The sequence below is a fragment of the Brassica napus genome, chromosome C7 (genome assembly GCF_020379485.1).
Source record: "Brassica napus cultivar Da-Ae chromosome C7, Da-Ae, whole genome shotgun sequence".
NCBI classification, from domain to species: domain Eukaryota; kingdom Viridiplantae; phylum Streptophyta; class Magnoliopsida; order Brassicales; family Brassicaceae; genus Brassica; species Brassica napus.
Window position 1 is genome coordinate 6,785,609 of NC_063450.1, and position 16,792 is coordinate 6,802,400.

The following is a 16,792-nucleotide window of genomic DNA, read 5'->3' on the forward strand; positions in this document are numbered from 1 at the left end:
TTGAGCTATAAGAGAAAATTATAGGGATAAATTGAACAAACAATAAAAATCAAGTCAAAGACAAATTGAACAATACTGAACCAATAAAAGCAACCGAATTTTTTTAGTTTGAATTTAAAAGTTAGAACTGAATTGATTAAAGGGAACCGAACTGGAATAGTATTTTTAATTTTTTTTATGGGATCTCGTTTTTTTCATAAAATAGCCCTAAAGAAAAAAAATGACCAAAATAATATTTTTTTATTTTGAAAATTTTAATATTTATTTTTTATTTTTTAAAATTTGAAACCCTATCCCCAAAACCCCACCCCTTAACTCTAAACCCTAAGTTTATATTAGTTAACCCTAGGGCAAAAATATAAATTTAAATAATGTGAGTTATTGTTTTAATAAAACTTATTTTGATAATTGAGAGCTATTTTTGTAAAAAAAACTTAAAAAAAGCTATCATATAGAATTTCTCTTTTTTTATTTGTATAATAATTTTCTTTAAAAGCTACATATACGGAAAATTTAAATCAAATTTATGTACGTCTTATATAATGTGAGTTATTTTGACACTTTTTCTTATTTTTTAGGTTAAGAATGTCAGTTTAGATTTTCCATACAACTTTCTACATATTTAATCCTAATAATAATGTAAAATGCATTAAACATATAAATAAATTTATTTATCTTAGACACTATTGGTTAAACAAATATAATTATTAAAAACATAAATAAACTTCAATCATTTTCGTAATTTGTATGAAAATCAAAGCAACACTCTTTGAAAAATGGATGGTGTAATTATCATTAAAAAGTTAGTAAAGTACATATTCTGTTATCCTATAAGCAAAAGACAAAACCCTAAACAGCAAATCACAAACACTCAAATCTTTAAAACCTTCTGAGAGAGAGACAACTCAAATCTAAATGAATTATATTCTGCAAAATAAAATAAAAACCCAAAGTTAGGTCCGTTAATAATTTATTTCTTTCTTTTTAAAATTATTAAAAAAACAATACTAAAATTTGGAAAATTTCTTCACTCCGTACATCCTCTGTAGTGTCTGTGGACTGTGGACCTGAAGAAGCCAAATATAATCTGTATTACCTTCTACACATTCCCACTGGCCAAAATTCGAAGATCTTTGCTTTTTCGTTTATTTGATTTCGTTAAAAAGAGAACAAAAGATTTCATCTTTCTTTTTATTCTCTGTATATATAAATAAGAACACTGTCTCTACTTCTCTATTCTCCAGTCTCTGCTTCTCAATTCTACAAAAGTTTGAGAAGCTTTACCATTTTTGCTTCATGGGTTTCTAATTTTATTACTAAAATATTAATTTTCTTTTTTGGGTTGGTATTTGATAAAAGAGTGGGGAGTGACACAAGAAGCAGTAAAGTCATTAGCTTTCCACTAAATAAAAAAAAAACCACCCAACAACAACAACAACAAAGACACATGTGTCTTCGTCTCTGAGCAGAATTAAAGATGCAAAGAGATAGCTTCTCAGTGAGTATTGAGAGTCTTCCTGATTCCCCAATGGGTCCAAGGAAGAAGAAGATCACTAAACTGTTCAATAAAATGACTGAATGGGTTACCCCTTCGAGAAGTAACCCAGAGTCGCCAAGAGAGACAAGGATCATACGCGGAGATGTCGAGCAAGAACAGTTTCAATACGCAAGCAGTCACTGTTTGTCTTCTTACTACAGTGTCTTTGTCGTTCGCCTCGCTATAATGGTTAGTTTAGTTTATGATCAATCTTTTGATAAGAAAGGTGGAAGATTTATAAGTTGAGATGTGTCTCTCTGTGTGTGTGCAGGTGATGCTAGCAATTCTAATTGGGCTTTTAACCATACTAACATGGCACTTCACAAGGATATACACAAAGCAATCGCTTCAAAACTTAGCAAATGGTCTTCGTTACGAGCTTCTTCAGCGTCCAATCTTAAGGATGTGGAGCGTTTTAAACACCACATCCGAGCTAACAACAGCTCAGGTCAAGCTCTCTGAATATGTCATTAAAAAATATGACAAGCCAACCACTCAAGAAGAACTTGTTGAGGTTCCATTTTCTGTTTCTCTATTCTCTGTTTTGATTTTGAGATGCTTTTTATATTAATTGTTAAAACTTTTTAAATCAGATGTATCAAGCAATGAAAGATGTGACATGGGCTCTGTTTGCTAGTGCCAAAGCTCTAAATGCCATAACCATAAACTACAGAAACGGTTTTGTCCAAGCCTTCCACAGAGATCCAGCAAGTAGCAGCACCTTCTACATCTACTCCGACCTCAAAAACTATTCCATCAGCGGCACGACGGGCCTTGAAGATGTTAAAATGTCAATGGGTCACGGCTGGAGCAACCAGACGATACACGGGAACATGACTGCCATATGGTACCAGCAGCAGCTCGATCCAATCACAGGCGCAAAGCTAGGGAAGCCTCTTCAGATTCCACCTGATGATCTCATCAACATCGCGGGGATCTCACAGGTGCCTGATGGTGAAGCTTCTTGGCATGTGACGGTGAGCAAATACATGGACTCTCCGCTCCTCTCGGCAGCTTTGCCCGTCTTTGATGCTTCGAACAAGAGCATTGTGGCTGTTGTTGGGGTGACAACTGCGCTTTACAGCGTGGGGCAGTTGATGAGAGAGCTTGTGGAAGTCCATGGTGGGCATATTTATCTGACATCTCAAGAAGGATACTTGCTTGCTACTTCCACAGATGGTCCTCTGCTAACGAATACATCAAGAGGGCCTAAGCTGATGAAAGCCGTTGATTCGAAGGAGTGGGCTATTAAGACAGGAGCTCATTGGTTAGAGAAGACTTATGGTAGTCACCTCCCTGACGTTGTTCATGCTGACAATGCAAGGCTTGGTGACCAACAGTATTACCTTGATTCATTTTATCTGAATCTCAAGAGACTTCCAATTGTAAGTTTTCTGCATCAAGAGTCTTTAAGGCTATGAATGGTTACAAACCGCACCGCAGTTAATATTAACAAAAATTTCTATATATACTTATGTATCTATATGTTTTTGTTACTTTTATAACCGCACCACAGAGTTGTTCGTATATCGCCATTCGGACCCTAAGTCTTCCAGAAGTCGAACTGTTAATTTTTTTTTCCGGTTTTGTGCATTTTGCAGATAGGTGTTGTCATTATTCCAAGGAAGTTCATAATGGGAAAAGTGGATGAAAGAGCCTTCAAGACATTAGTTATACTGATATCTGCTTCTGTCTGCATCTTCTTCATTGGATGTGTTTGCATCTTAATCCTCACAAATGGAGTTTCAAAGGAGATGAAACTAAGAGCAGAGCTGATAAGGCAGCTGGATGCAAGAAGAAGAGCTGAAGCTTCAAGCAACTACAAAAGCCAGTTTTTGGCAAATATGAGGTTTGTCCATCACTGCATCTTTTGATTGTTTAACATTTTAATGCTAAATACTGAGATGAGATTATTTTTGGATACTAGCCATGAGTTGAGGACACCTATGGCTGCTGTGATTGGATTGCTAGATATTCTGATATCAGATGATTGTCTTTCAAATGAGCAATATGCCACAGTCACTCAGATCAGGAAGTGCTCTACAGCACTCCTCCGGCTTCTCAACAACATACTGGACTTGAGCAAGGTCAGAACATTACATTTAGTATAAGTATTACGTATGCATCTATAAGCTGTCTTATGATTTATTCATTTTCTGTACCATAGGTTGAGTCTGGAAAACTTGTTCTGGAAGAAGCTGAGTTCGATTTGGGACGAGAACTTGAAGGACTTGTTGACATGTTCTCAGTGCAGTGTATTAACCACAATGTAGAGACTGTTCTAGACCTCTCTGGTACGGCTTCTATCTTAATGTTTTAGACTGCTATTTACTGAATCTTCATTAATATGATTTCTCTTTCTGCAGATGACATGCCAACATTAGTCCGAGGGGATTCAGCCAGACTTGTTCAGATCTTTGCAAATCTTATAAGCAATTCTATAAAGTTCACAACAAGTAAGTTTTGTTACCATCTCTATCTTCTCTTGTTCTTTCACGATCTTAAGAAGATGGCTACTCTGCAGCTGGCCACATTATTCTTCGTGGATGGTGCGAGAGTGTGAGTTCTCTACATGATGAGACGAGCTTAATTGTTGACAGAAAGAAACAATGGGCTCCAATGAAAACAAAGCTGGTTCATCACAGAAATCATTTGCACAAGTCTTGTAAGAACGAGAACAAAATGGTTCTTTGGTTTGAGGTTGATGACACTGGATGTGGTAAGCCACTTGAGTTCCTTAGCTATATACAATTTATTCGCCATCTTCCATATTCTTGAAAATCACTTTATTGTATAAAATCTTGTCTGCAGGAATAGATCCAAGCAAATGGGACTCTGTGTTTGAGAGCTTTGAGCAAGCTGATCCTTCTACCACTCGGACGTAAGTGCCAAACCAAACCAAAATTTTCGGTTTTCGGTTTAGTTACGGTTTTGAGTTTGTGATTTTGAAAATGGTTCGGTTTTTGGTTTTAGAAAAATAAAAAAGAACTGATTATCTGAAAAAACAAAAAAAAAACGAATTTAACCAAAAGTATCCAACTTTCTTAGAAAAATAATTTGAAATATAACCGAAACACAAAAAATCGGTAATTTTCGGATGATTTTTTTTTTTAAAACGGAACCAAACTTTTTTTGGTTACTTCGGTGGAATTGTTGCCGAACTGAATTAACCGAAATTGATAATATCCGCGCCCGGATAAACCAAATTATCCGAAACCACAGGGCTAAGCACAGCTATGTTGTTATTTGAGTCTTAACCCTCACTGTTCTTGTACAGGCACGGAGGAACTGGACTTGGGCTATGTATCGTGCGAAACTTGGTTAGTCAAGTCTGGAAATTTAAAGTTCGATGTGTCAGGCAAACTATATGAAACCTCACTTTGTGGTAACTTTACAGGTAAACAAGATGGGTGGAGATATAAAAGTAGTACAGAAGAATGGGAGAGGGACTATAATGAGACTACACTTGATTCTGAGTATTCCTGACAACGCAGAGCAAATCTACCAGCCAGAGTTCTCCAAATACGGTCTCGTGGTACGTTAAGACATGGATTATGAAGTATGGATGATAGATTAAAGCTTCTTTGTTTGTGAACAAGGTGGGGGTTTGGTTTTGTTTAGGTTCAGGTATTTTGGTTTTTAGTTTTTCGGTTCTAGAGATTTGGGAATGGTTCGATCATTTCGGTTTTCGGCTTGGATGTCAAAATTGGAAACCGGCTAATATCCAAAAATTTATATTCAATTTGGTTTTGGTTCAGTTCTGGGTTTTCGGTAATTTCGGATAATATGGATAAAAACATTAGATAATTTCGAGTTTTCAGATTAATATTAGGTAATTAAGATACAAATATCGGGTAATATATAAAATTTCAAATATTTTGGATAAAAAAATTCGGATAATTCAGCTTTTTGGATAATTCGATTTATAAATAGTATTTTAGAATATTTAGTTATTTAGAAATCAAGTACAGTATAATTAATATTTTTAGCTATATAATCTATATTTTAAAAATTCGGGTATCCATTCGATTCTCTGTTCTTCGATTCTCTGTTCTGGTTCGGTTTTTTCTGTTTTCCGGTTCAAAGATATAGAATCTGCTCAAATATTTATGATATCCGGCTCGGTTTCAGGTTTTTTGATTCGGTTAAATGTGTCTATGCCTAAATGTGTTATTGGTTTTGAATGGAACAGGTTCTGCTTTCAATGTCTGGAAGCACAGCAAGATCAATTCAATCAAAGTGGCTGCGCAAACACGGCATTGCAACAGTCGAAGCATCAGACTGGAACGAGCTGACACAGATCATCAGAGACCTCTTCGAGACAGGAAGCCGCGAAAACAGCTTTGACTCGCAGCACACCATCGCTGAATCACTGAGAGCAGAGCTTTCAAACATACAAGAGATCAGGAACCCTGTGTTCGTCATAGTGGTGGACATCGGAGTTCTCGATCTCACAACAGATATATGGAAGGAACAGCTTAACTACCTCGACAGATTCTCGAGCAAAGCGAAGTTCGCATGGCTTTTGAAGCACGACACCTCCAACACGGTGAAAACAGAGCTCAGACGAAAAGGGCATGTCATGATGGTTAACAAACCCTTGTACAAGGCCAAAATGATTCAGATTCTTGAGGCTGTGATTAAAAACCGCAGGAGAGGCTTAAGAGGAAACGGTAGTGATGACTCTCACGACTGTTTAGAAATAGATCCAACTCAGTTCGACACTTGCAGCTCTGATGACTCTTCTGATACATCTGTGAAACCAACCGTATTGCCCTCTCCAGTGCTTAAGAACTATCTTCTTGACATCACTAAAAGCAACGATGAGTCAACTAGTATGACTCAGAAGAAACAAGAAGAGGAAGAAGACTGGAAAGATCGAAGTAACAGGCTGTATTCAGGAGTTGCTTTGGATGGAAAGAATCAAAAGTCTCTTGAAGGTGTGAGGATCTTGCTAGCGGAAGATACACCGGTTCTTCAGCGAGTAGCCACCATAATGCTTGAGAAAATGGGAGCAACTGTAACTGCAGTTTGGGATGGACAACAAGCTGTTGATGCCCTCAACTACAAGTCTATCAATGCACAAGAACACAACAACTTGTCTGAAGAAGAAGAAACCAATCCGCAGAGTGATTTACCAAACTCCTCACCTTATGACTTGATCCTCATGGACTGCCAGGTACCAATAACACTTCATACTTTTTTATTTCGTTCATACATACTAAACACATACAAATACATCACACATCTATCTGGTTCCCCCACCTCAAATTTGGATAATAGAACCGCCGTTTGATGAAAAAAAAAGCAAATACATCACATTTTATTCAACATAGCAGATGCCAAAAATGGATGGATATGAGGCAACAAAGGCGATAAGAAGAGCAGAGATTGGCACCAGTCTCCACGTACCAATAGTGGCGTTGACGGCTCACGCAATGTCTTCTGATGAAGCCAAGTGCCTGGAGGTAGGAATGGATGCTTATCTCACTAAGCCTATTGACCGAAAGCTTATGGTCTCTACCATTTTGTCACTTACAAAACCATCAACAGTCCTAACTTCGTTTTCTGACTGAAGTTATTGGAAGGAATCTAACAAAGAGAGAGAGAGAGGCTTTCTTAGGTTCGGGATCTTGGCTTTTTGTATATATGTGAAGTTGTAGTGGTCAATGAGGTTTTTGAAGGGAAAGAGAATCAAGTTTCTGTTTTTTGGGGTCATTCTTTGTATACTAAAGAATGCTTGTTGTACTTAAGTAAATAACACTTCTACTTGTTTTTATATATGGTGTCATGAAGCAAGACCAAATATTACTGCTTTGCCGTTTGTTGTGAAGCTCATACACTACATGTTTGTTTTAAGGAGGAAAGAGGACAAGTAAAAAATGTGGCCTATACAGGTTTCAAACCTGTGACCTTCCCGTTATTAGCACGACGCTCTAACCAACTGAGCTAATAGGCCATTTGCTCTTTACGTCGATCTTACGTCAAATATCTAGTATTTGCTAGATATATGTTTTTAATGCGTCTGATCATAATGTATGTTTATGGAAAGCCTGACTTTGATATTCTAATTCACTAGATGAAGCGTCATATATAGTTTCCTATAATATGGTCTTTTTTTAGGATATTAAGATGCAAGCTAGAGGTAGATTGAATGATTTTATGTTGTAAATTGTAATCAATGAACTATCTACGCATTGACCTAAAACCTTTTTTCTCAAGTCACCCTGACCTAAGTTCCTATAACAAGAAGGAAGCAACATTCTATAACAATGAATATCCATATTTAGGCCTATTTTCTGTCGACTAATTAAGCATGTTCAAGGCCCATCAAATGCCTTGTTAGGAATACAATAAGGAATAGTGGAATACACGACTCAGGTAGAGCAAATGCAAAAATTAGTCGCTCCCCATGACATAAGACTGATATTATTTTCATATTAAGTCACTCGAATGTTAATGTTAAACATTCATAACAATGATTTTAGGAATTACATGACATAACGCTAAAAATAATACTACATGAAAGTTATGATGAATTAAACTGTAGTTTTTTTTAAACTGTATTTGTTAGGGAAAAAAAAAACATTCCACGCTTTTGTCTCTTAATCTTTGTTTATGTCACCTGATAACAACATCTTCAAAATAATATTCATCTTACACCTCACTAAACGTTTTTAATTATTGTATTAATAATAAAGTTGATAGTAAACGGAAATTTTAAATGATCGTTCATATGTTTTAAGATCTTTCAATGATAGCTTTTTCTAGGCTTTGTTTCATTTCTGATACGTGTGGGTCATTTCTCCACGAAAATCCAGGACAATGGTCGATGTATCTAGTTTTGAAACAAGTCATGTTCATTCAAGAAGTCCCACACAGTCGGAGATGAAGAAGGGGATAATCGAAGAGAAGGCAAAGACGGTACCATTCTACAAACTGTTTTCTTTCTCAGATTCTACCGATGTGTTGTTGATGATCGTTGGTTCGATCGGAGCTATCGGAAACGGTCTTGGTTTTCCGTTGATGACATTATTGTTTGGTGATCTTATTGATACGGTTGGTCGAAACCTATTCACAAACGACATTGTTGAGTTAATCTCCAAGGTTAGATATAGATGCACAAAGGAAACAATCTTCCAAGTTTTTACTTGGTTATGTTTACTTTATTTTGTTTGGTTTTCTTCGTTTTAGATTTGTTTAAAATTTGTCTACCTTGGACTTGGGACATTTGTAGCAGCCTTTCTTCGTAAGTAATACTCTCTCTGATTCAAACTAAATGTCGTATAGTACCCATTTAACCTTTTCAATGTAAAATTTGACGTAAATACATAAACTTAACCTCAAGTGAGAATTAATATTTAAGAAGTAAGAAAATAATAGATCATGCTATTAATTAGCTTATGTAAAATTAATAAAACACAACTACTATATACAAAAAAATTGTTTCTTGTTAAGGAAGAAAGCAATTTCGTTTTATGTTTTCCCCTGTTCTAGAGGTGTCTTGCTGGGTGATTACGGGAGAAAGACAAGCTGCAAGGATAAGGAGTTTATATCTGAAGACAATTCTAAGACAAGACATTGTATTCTTCGATGTCGAAACAAACACAGGCGAAGTTGTTGGTCGTATGTCAGGTGATACTGTTCTTATACTAGATGCTATGGGCGAGAAGGTAAACAAACAAAAATATCCCCAAAAATAGATGTTATGTATCAATAGATTGAAATATATGAAGTGTGAAATTTTTTCTCAGGTTGGGAAATTTATACAGTTGTTTGTAACATTCTTGGGTGGATATGCATTAGCGTTTGTGAAAGGATGGTTACTTACACTTGTTATGTTAACCTCAATTCCTCTTCTAGCTATGGCTGGTGCAGCTACGTCGCTTATTTTCACTAAAGCTTCTTCTCAACAGCAAGCTGCTTATGCCAAAGCATCAACTATTGCTGAACAAACTTGCGGGTCTATTCGAACCGTTAATAATATTTCCTTTCCCTCCTTTACTTGTTAACTTATCATAAAATTTATAAAAGTTTGAAACGTAAACGATGTTATTACATGATTTCTCCAGGTTGCTTCATTCACGGGAGAGAAGCAGGCGACTAGTAGCTACAAAGAGTTGATAAACTCGGCCTATAAATCGAGTGTCAAGCAAGGTCTCTCTACGGGTTTAGGGTTTGGAGTAATGTTCTTGGTGTTCTTTTGTAGCTATGCTTTGGCTATATGGTTTGGTGGAGAGATGATACTCAGAAAAGGGTATACAGGTGGTGCAGTGATTAATGTAATGATCATTGTGGTCGCGAGTTCGATGTGAGTAAAACATATCATTCTTAGTCTCAAAGGCAGTTAAAACAATTAGAATTGTAAATTTTTTAGGGACAACATCCCACATAGAAGCGTGAAGATAATTAAGCAATGTATGAGCGAAATGAACCAATTCGCCAGGTTTTGAGTTGGAAACCGATCTAACTCTCTCTCTCTCTCTCTTTTTGTGTGTTTCTTTGGATAGGTCTTTAGGGCAAGCAGCGCCATGTCTAACCTCATTTGCAGCTGGTCAAGCTGCAGCTTATAAAATGTTTGAAACAATAAAAAGAAAGCCAGTGATTGATTCTTTTGATCTAAACGGGAAGGTTTTAGAAGATATACAAGGCGAAATAGAGCTGAGAGATGTGTGTTTTAGTTACCCTGCAAGGCCTAGAGAAGAGGTCTTTGGAGGATTCTCTCTGATGATCCCAAGTGGCAAAACTACTGCTTTGGTAGGAGAAAGCGGCAGCGGGAAATCTACTGTGATCAGTTTAATAGAAAGGTTCTATGATCCGAATTCTGGCCAAGTGCTTATTGATGGTGTTGACTTGAAGGAGTTTCAGCTGAAATGGATTAGAGGAAAGATTGGATTGGTTGGTCAAGAACCGGTTCTGTTTTCTTCAAGTATAATGGAGAATATTGGGTACGGGAAAGAGGGAGCAAGAGTTCAAGAGATAGAAGCAGCTGCAAAGCTAGCAAACGCAGCTAAGTTTATCGATAAGTTGCCTTGGGGTTTGGAGACAATGGTAGGTGAACATGGAACTCAGCTCTCAGGAGGACAGAAACAGAGGATTGCAATCGCTAGGGCCATACTTAAAGATCCAAGGATTTTGCTGTTAGATGAAGCGACAAGTGCTCTTGATGCAGAATCCGAACGAGTGGTTCAAGAAGCTTTAGATAGGGTGATGGTTAACCGGACTACTGTGATTGTCGCACATCGGTTAAGCACAGTGAGAAATGCTGATATGATTGCTGTTCTTCACCGTGGAAAGATAGTTGAAGAAGGTACGTACATGATACACATTCTTACATATATTCTTTTGGGTTATAAAACTGTTTAGATTTTGGTTTACTTTTAACATTTAAGGTTCACATTTGGAGTTACTCAAGGATCATGAAGGGGCTTATTCACAACTTATACGGCTACAAGAGATAAACACAGAATCAAGACGATTAGAGATTTCAAATGGACAGCAAGACGGATCTATCAGGAATGAATCATCAAGAGGAAATAGTGTCAGTAGGATGCATAATGATGATGGATCTGTTTCTGTTCTTGGTTTACTTGCAGGACAAGAAAACACTGAAAAGCCTAAAGATATGCCCCAAGATGTGTCGATTACACGAATTGCTGCTCTTAACAAACCGGAGGCTCCCATTCTCATACTTGGAACCTTAGTATGCGCACTTGATGGCGCTATATTCCCAATCTTCGGACTCCTCTTTGCTAAAGTTATCATAGCTTTCTTCCAACCACCTCATGAGCTGAGGAGCGATTCGAGATTCTGGTCGATAATATTTGTGCTTCTTGGTGTACTCTCTTTGGTAGTGTATCCAATACATATGTCTTTGTTTGCTGTAGCTGGGGGGAGACTGATTCGTAGGATAAGATCAATGTGTTTTGAGAAAGTTGTTCACATGGAGGTTGGGTGGTTTGATGAGCCCGAGAACTCGAGTGGTGCCATGGGAGCAAGGCTCTCTGCTGATGCAGCCTTGATCAGGACACTTGTGGGCGACTCTTTGGCTCTAACTGTCAAGAACGTTGCATCCGCAGTGGCGGGAATAATCATAGCTTTTGTGATTAGCTGGGAGTTAGCTGTTATTATCTTAGTAATGATTCCTTTAACAGGAATCAATAATTACGTTCAGGTTAAGTTCATGAAAGGCTTCAGTGCAGACGCAAAGGTTGGTCCTTTTTCATTAAATAGGTTTAGGGTTGGTTACTTGTTCAACAAGAAACTGAAATAAATAGTCTTCAGACAAAGTACGAGGAGGCGAGTCAAGTAGCGAACGATGCGGTTGGGAGTATAAGAACGGTTGCATCTTTCTGTGCGGAGGAGAAAGTGATAGAGATGTATAAGAAACGATGTGAAGATTCGATCAAATCGGGAACGAAGCAAGGAGTAGTCGCAGGATTAGGGTTTGGTCTCTCCTTCTTCGTTCTTTACTCTGTCTATGCTGCTTGTTTCTACGCAGGTGCTAGATTGGTTAAAGACGGAAGGACAACCTACAACGGTGTTTTTCAGGTTTTGTCATCGTTCTTTTTCTTTGGAAATCTATATGATAAATTTTGATCGGATAGACAATTAGACATGGTCGGTGTTCGGGTTCGGTTAGGATTTCAGGTTTTTGGTTCAGCCACCTAGGCACCACTTGGATTTTATATTTTTCAGGTCAGTTTAGGTTCAGTTAATAATACTTTGGATTCAAATATATTTTATAATATATCCAAGACTCATTTTAGATCAAAATTTATTTCAAGTCTGGTTAATTTTAATTTGGTTCGGATAATTTTAAATGTCATATAACAGCGTAAACATAAAATTGAATATCTAAGATACTAGTTTTTGAATACAATTCGGAAATTAACTTGGATTTTTAGGTCAGCTTTCTGGGTTATTCGATTATTAGTTTTTTGTGTTGGGTTAATAAGTAATAACACTTAGGGTTCATGTATGTTTTACACAACTCTCTACCTGATCAATTCGAGTATTTTATAGTTCGGATCGTATACGGATTCATGTGGTTTTTGGTTCCAATTCAGTTCGGATATTGGATTACACTTTTATTGCCTAGACCAACTTGACGAGAACAGGCTTAATCTTTTTCTATTGGCTGGTTTTGCGCCAGGTTTTCTTAGCATTGACGATGACAACAATTGGGATTTCTGCGGCGAGTTCTTTCGCTCCTGATTCAGGCAAAGCTAAGAGTGCTGCTGTTTCAGTTTTCGGAATCATCGATAGGAAATCAAAGATAGACTCGAGAGATGAATCAGGGATGGTGTTGGAGAATGTAAAGGGAGATATCGATTTTTGTCACATAGAGTTTGCTTACCAAACTAGACCTGATATTCAGATATTTCGTGATCTTTGTTTCTCCATTCGTGCCGGAAAGGTAACATTTTTGTATACAAATTATAAAACTTATAAATCCTAAGTAATATATATATAGAAAATGGACTAATCTACTTATCGTCAATTAGTTTGAAGTTAGAAATATATCTGACTTAATAATAAACTGATGCTTCTTTAACACTTTACATGTTGACTTTCCTAATTCTTGTTCTTATTTCAGACTGTTGCTTTGGTCGGAGAAAGTGGATCAGGCAAATCTACGGTTATATCTCTGTTACAGAGGTTTTACGATCCAGATTCGGGTCATATCACTTTAGACGGAGTTGAGCTCAAGAAGCTGCAACTGAAATGGCTGAGAAAACAAATGGGGCTTGTAGGGCAAGAGCCTGTACTGTTCAACGACACAATACGAGCCAACATTGCTTATGGAAAGGGAGGAGAAGAAGCAACCGAGGCTGAGATCGTAGCTGCTTCCGAGCTCTGTAATGCTCATAAATTCATCTCTAGTATACAACAGGTGACTGAAACAAGACCTTTTGATATTTATAGTTAAGACATACAGAGATTATACTTGTGTTGCAAGAAAAAACTCTTTCCTGTTTGGTTTTAGGGTTACGATACGGTGGTCGGGGAGAGAGGGATACAGTTATCAGGAGGACAGAAGCAGCGCGTGGCAATTGCACGTGCCATCGTGAAAGAGCCGAAGATCTTGTTACTGGACGAAGCGACGAGCGCGTTGGACGCAGAATCAGAGCGTGTGGTTCAGGACGCACTTGACCAGGTGATGGTGAACCGGACCACCATCGTGGTGGCTCACAGGCTTTCGACGATCAAGAATGCTGACGTCATCGCCGTAGTGAAGAACGGTGTGATCGCGGAGAAAGGGACGCACGAGACGTTGATGAATATCAAAGGTGGTGTTTATGCTTCCCTCGTTCAACTTCACATGAGTGCTTTCTAATTGATACAATCATACAAAAACCGTATATTTTTCATAATAAACAAAAGAAAAGAAACAAATTAAAGACACGAATTTTTCGAACCAAATGTTTTGTATGAAGAATTTTTCATTGTTTGTTTGGCCGAAGAAAATAATTTTTTTGGTAAGGAGTTGAATCCAAATTTGTGCTTTAAAACTAGGGAAAATTGTCAAATATGACTTACAACTTGATTTCAAATGCAAAAGTAAACTCAAAATTGAATCAAATGCAAAAGTAATCTAAAAGACTATTGAAATTACAACCCGTCTCTTGTGAACAAACAAAAAAACCGAATTTTTTTACGTTTCAGAACCCCCGTAAGTCGTCTGTCCAGACAACTTTACAGTAGACGACTTACTGGAAAGTCATCTAGCCCAGTTCTACTTAGAAATAATTTAAAATTTTTGTAAAAAATATTTTGATAAGTGAAAAATTGAAATCATGTAATTAACATATGTTTTAAGAAATATAAATTAAGATATAACAAAAGTTAATTGTTTTCAACATAGATGAGTGAAAGTAGTGAGTCATGATATTCTTTGGTTTAGGTTTTGCCAACATATGTGTAGTATTGTATGTGTTCTTAGGGTTAGATTTTGGAATGCATCAATGTTTTTTTGAAAACTTTAAAATTTACCTAAGTATGTTTATTTCTGTGCATAGTAAACACTATTTAAGTATAACTACGTCTTTATAACGTGGTTAATTAGTTAATTTAGTCAATTTAGTTTAGGAGTTAAATTTAGGGTCTGCGACGACTTACTAGTAAGTCGTCTGATGTACAGTATTCAACAGACGACTTACTAGTAAGTCGTCCAAACCGGACCGAACCTTTAATTTTACAATGTACTTTTAAACCTAACCGGATTATTTACCGGCCACATATAAGGTGTTTTTTTATTTCACTTTTTCGCGAAATTCAGAAAACCCTAATGCCGTTTCTCTCAAAGGCGATTTCGAAGGCGATTTCCGTCGATTTTCTCTAATCCATCGTTCTCACCGCCGGTTATCTCTCCGCCGTTATCACCGTCGTTCTCACCACCGTTCTCACAGCCGCTTCCTCTATTTAAGATCTGAGAGGAAACCCTAGCGCGCATTCTCTCAGAGGCGTCTCGTTGAACTCCGCCGCCGGTAAGTTATATCTCTTACTGTCGAGTGATTGATTAAGGAAAAGATGAACATAAAAAGTTGTCTCTATCAATTTATACACTCGTTCTTTTTTTCATGTCTATTTTTGCAGATATATAACCGCTGTGTCGAAGGCGACTATATCTTCTCCAAATTTTCAGGTCGGCTTTAAAATGTTCTACTGGAAGTCTTGGAAGACTTATAATTAAGTCTATCAGCTGAAAAACTTACCAGACGACTTAATTATAAGTCTTTGATTGTTTTGAGATGGTTTTCTTTGATTGTTCTGCAGGCAAAAAAAATTGATATACCAGAACTCCCCCGTAGGATACATACATTAAGGGAAGAGCCCCCCCACAGTGCATAGCATTTCGTATCATACTTGTTGGACGTTGCATACGGCTTTAAAGAAAGCTCTTCATGATGACAAATATGAAGAGCTGAAGGAGTCGAAGTTGGGAGTTTTCATCAAGTTCCAAGAGCTAGGATTTGATTGGGCTTCAAGGCTGGTTCACTACATGCTCGGTTTCCAGCTGGACATAAAGAAGAAGTATGAGCTGTGGAGTCTCGTTGGTCCACAACCTGTGAGGTTTTCACTGTTAGAGTTTGAAAACCTCACTGGTCTAAACTGCAAGTACATCGAGGACCTTGAGAGACCTCACTGTGTTGTTACAAAGGAGTTGACTTCTTTCTGGGAGATGTTGGGAGTTCATGTCGAAGCTGGACCATCTATTCAGGAGATAATAGCAGCATTTGAGAGATGCGAAGGGTGGTTTCGGGATGATCGCAAGCGGCTCGCGTACCTTGCCATCTTCACTGGATACATTGAAGGGAGAAAGTATTCAACCCCTACACGGGTTAGTCTGGCAAGGCTAGTGATGGAGCTAGAACGGTTTGAGAATTATCCATGGGGGAGAGTCGCATTTAAGGTGCTGATGGACTCTGTAAAGAGCAGAGATATTTCGTGTTGTTACTGTGGGAACCGAAATTCACACTGTCGATTTCCGTTTAAATTAGGAAAGTAGGAGAACCCTAGTTTCCCAGAGGTCCCGGATATCTGCTAATACCACACGTTAAGCAATCAGAACACGAGATAACAACGATAAAGTATAAAAATCGTAAGAAGAGAGCAAAGAGAAGTCTTATTCTGAATTTGCGTATGAGCGTTTACAACAAGGTATAAGCCTGGGCTCGAGAGCTGTCGGCGAGATTCCTAGTTCTAACAACCCTAAGACGGCTAAACCTTATTGAGTCGCAGCTCGAAATAACAAAAACGGAAAGTTGCCTAATTGCTCTAAGTGCTAAGTTTTCTCTGAAAAAGTTCTCTTCCCATGCCTCTCACCTAGGACTCCTTATATACTGGCTCCAAGGTCGGTTTACGCTTTTCCCCTTCTGCCCTTAAGCCGCCATAGCATAAAAATGGAGATATTCCATTTTTTCCGATCTTCGTAATTATCTTCAAAATTTCGTATTTATCCGCGGAAACTTGACATTTATCTTTTTTTGCGAACCAGGCGTAAACCATCATGCGGCTTACGGGATGTTGGTTAAGTAATCGTAAGTTGGGCTTCGAGTCATGTCTTAAGTCCCTTTGGACCGTCTTCCGACTCGAAGCGTTTGTTATGGCTTCTTTCGATAAAGAACGAACTTTCCGCGGTTTTTACGGTAAAGTTTGATCGATAACTTAGAATGGCGGGGAATCGTGAAATGGGTTCGCTACGGTCTTCGGGAGGTAGCATCGAAGGGTAGACGAGAACGCATGGACTAA

General features: G+C 37.7%; 2 protein-coding genes and 1 non-coding gene across 3 annotated transcripts; 2 read left to right on the plus strand and 1 right to left on the minus strand.

The window, feature by feature from the left end:
• Positions 1 to 1,067: 1,067 nt before the first annotated feature.
• On the plus strand, positions 1,068 to 7,316 carry LOC106428037 (histidine kinase 1). Its single transcript, XM_013868780.3, has 13 exons — positions 1,068 to 1,726; positions 1,809 to 2,051; positions 2,131 to 2,922; positions 3,139 to 3,386; positions 3,465 to 3,624; positions 3,705 to 3,831; positions 3,904 to 3,993; positions 4,062 to 4,256; positions 4,349 to 4,418; positions 4,815 to 4,857; positions 4,935 to 5,072; positions 5,730 to 6,716; positions 6,877 to 7,316. Exons 1-13 carry the CDS (start codon positions 1,478 to 1,480, stop codon positions 7,111 to 7,113), a joined length of 3,579 nt encoding a protein of 1,192 aa, XP_013724234.1. The 5' UTR covers positions 1,068 to 1,477; the 3' UTR covers positions 7,114 to 7,316.
• A 106-nt stretch (positions 7,317 to 7,422) lies between these two features.
• On the minus strand, positions 7,423 to 7,496 carry TRNAI-AAU. The gene has a single exon. It is a non-coding gene; the product is annotated as a tRNA-Ile (tRNA).
• A 685-nt stretch (positions 7,497 to 8,181) lies between these two features.
• On the plus strand, positions 8,182 to 14,429 carry LOC106428022 (ABC transporter B family member 5-like). Its single transcript, XM_048764456.1, has 11 exons — positions 8,182 to 8,644; positions 8,732 to 8,786; positions 9,035 to 9,210; positions 9,292 to 9,513; positions 9,610 to 9,848; positions 10,048 to 10,847; positions 10,930 to 11,747; positions 11,822 to 12,088; positions 12,693 to 12,956; positions 13,137 to 13,433; positions 13,527 to 14,429. The coding sequence occupies exons 1-11, from the start codon at positions 8,363 to 8,365 to the stop codon at positions 13,875 to 13,877; spliced, it is 3,771 nt and encodes a 1,256-aa protein (XP_048620413.1). The 5' UTR covers positions 8,182 to 8,362; the 3' UTR covers positions 13,878 to 14,429.
• Positions 14,430 to 16,792: the final 2,363 nt, after the last annotated feature.

Bases quoted from the DNA above. Each gene is read 5' to 3' on its own strand.
- LOC106428037 (XM_013868780.3), top strand. From the start codon at position 1,478: ATGCAAAGAGATAGCTTCTCAGTGAGTATTGAGAGTCTTCCTGATTCC. The intron at 4,858-4,934 runs GTTAGTCAAGTC...GTAACTTTACAG, and splicing joins TATGTATCGTGCGAAACTTG to GTAAACAAGATGGGTGGAGA. The intron at 5,073-5,729 runs GTACGTTAAGAC...TGAATGGAACAG, and splicing joins TCTCCAAATACGGTCTCGTG to GTTCTGCTTTCAATGTCTGG.
- LOC106428022 (XM_048764456.1), top strand. From the start codon at position 8,363: ATGGTCGATGTATCTAGTTTTGAAACAAGTCATGTTCATTCAAGAAGT. The intron at 9,211-9,291 runs GTAAACAAACAA...ATTTTTTCTCAG, and splicing joins TAGATGCTATGGGCGAGAAG to GTTGGGAAATTTATACAGTT. The intron at 9,514-9,609 runs GTTAATAATATT...TGATTTCTCCAG, and splicing joins CTTGCGGGTCTATTCGAACC to GTTGCTTCATTCACGGGAGA.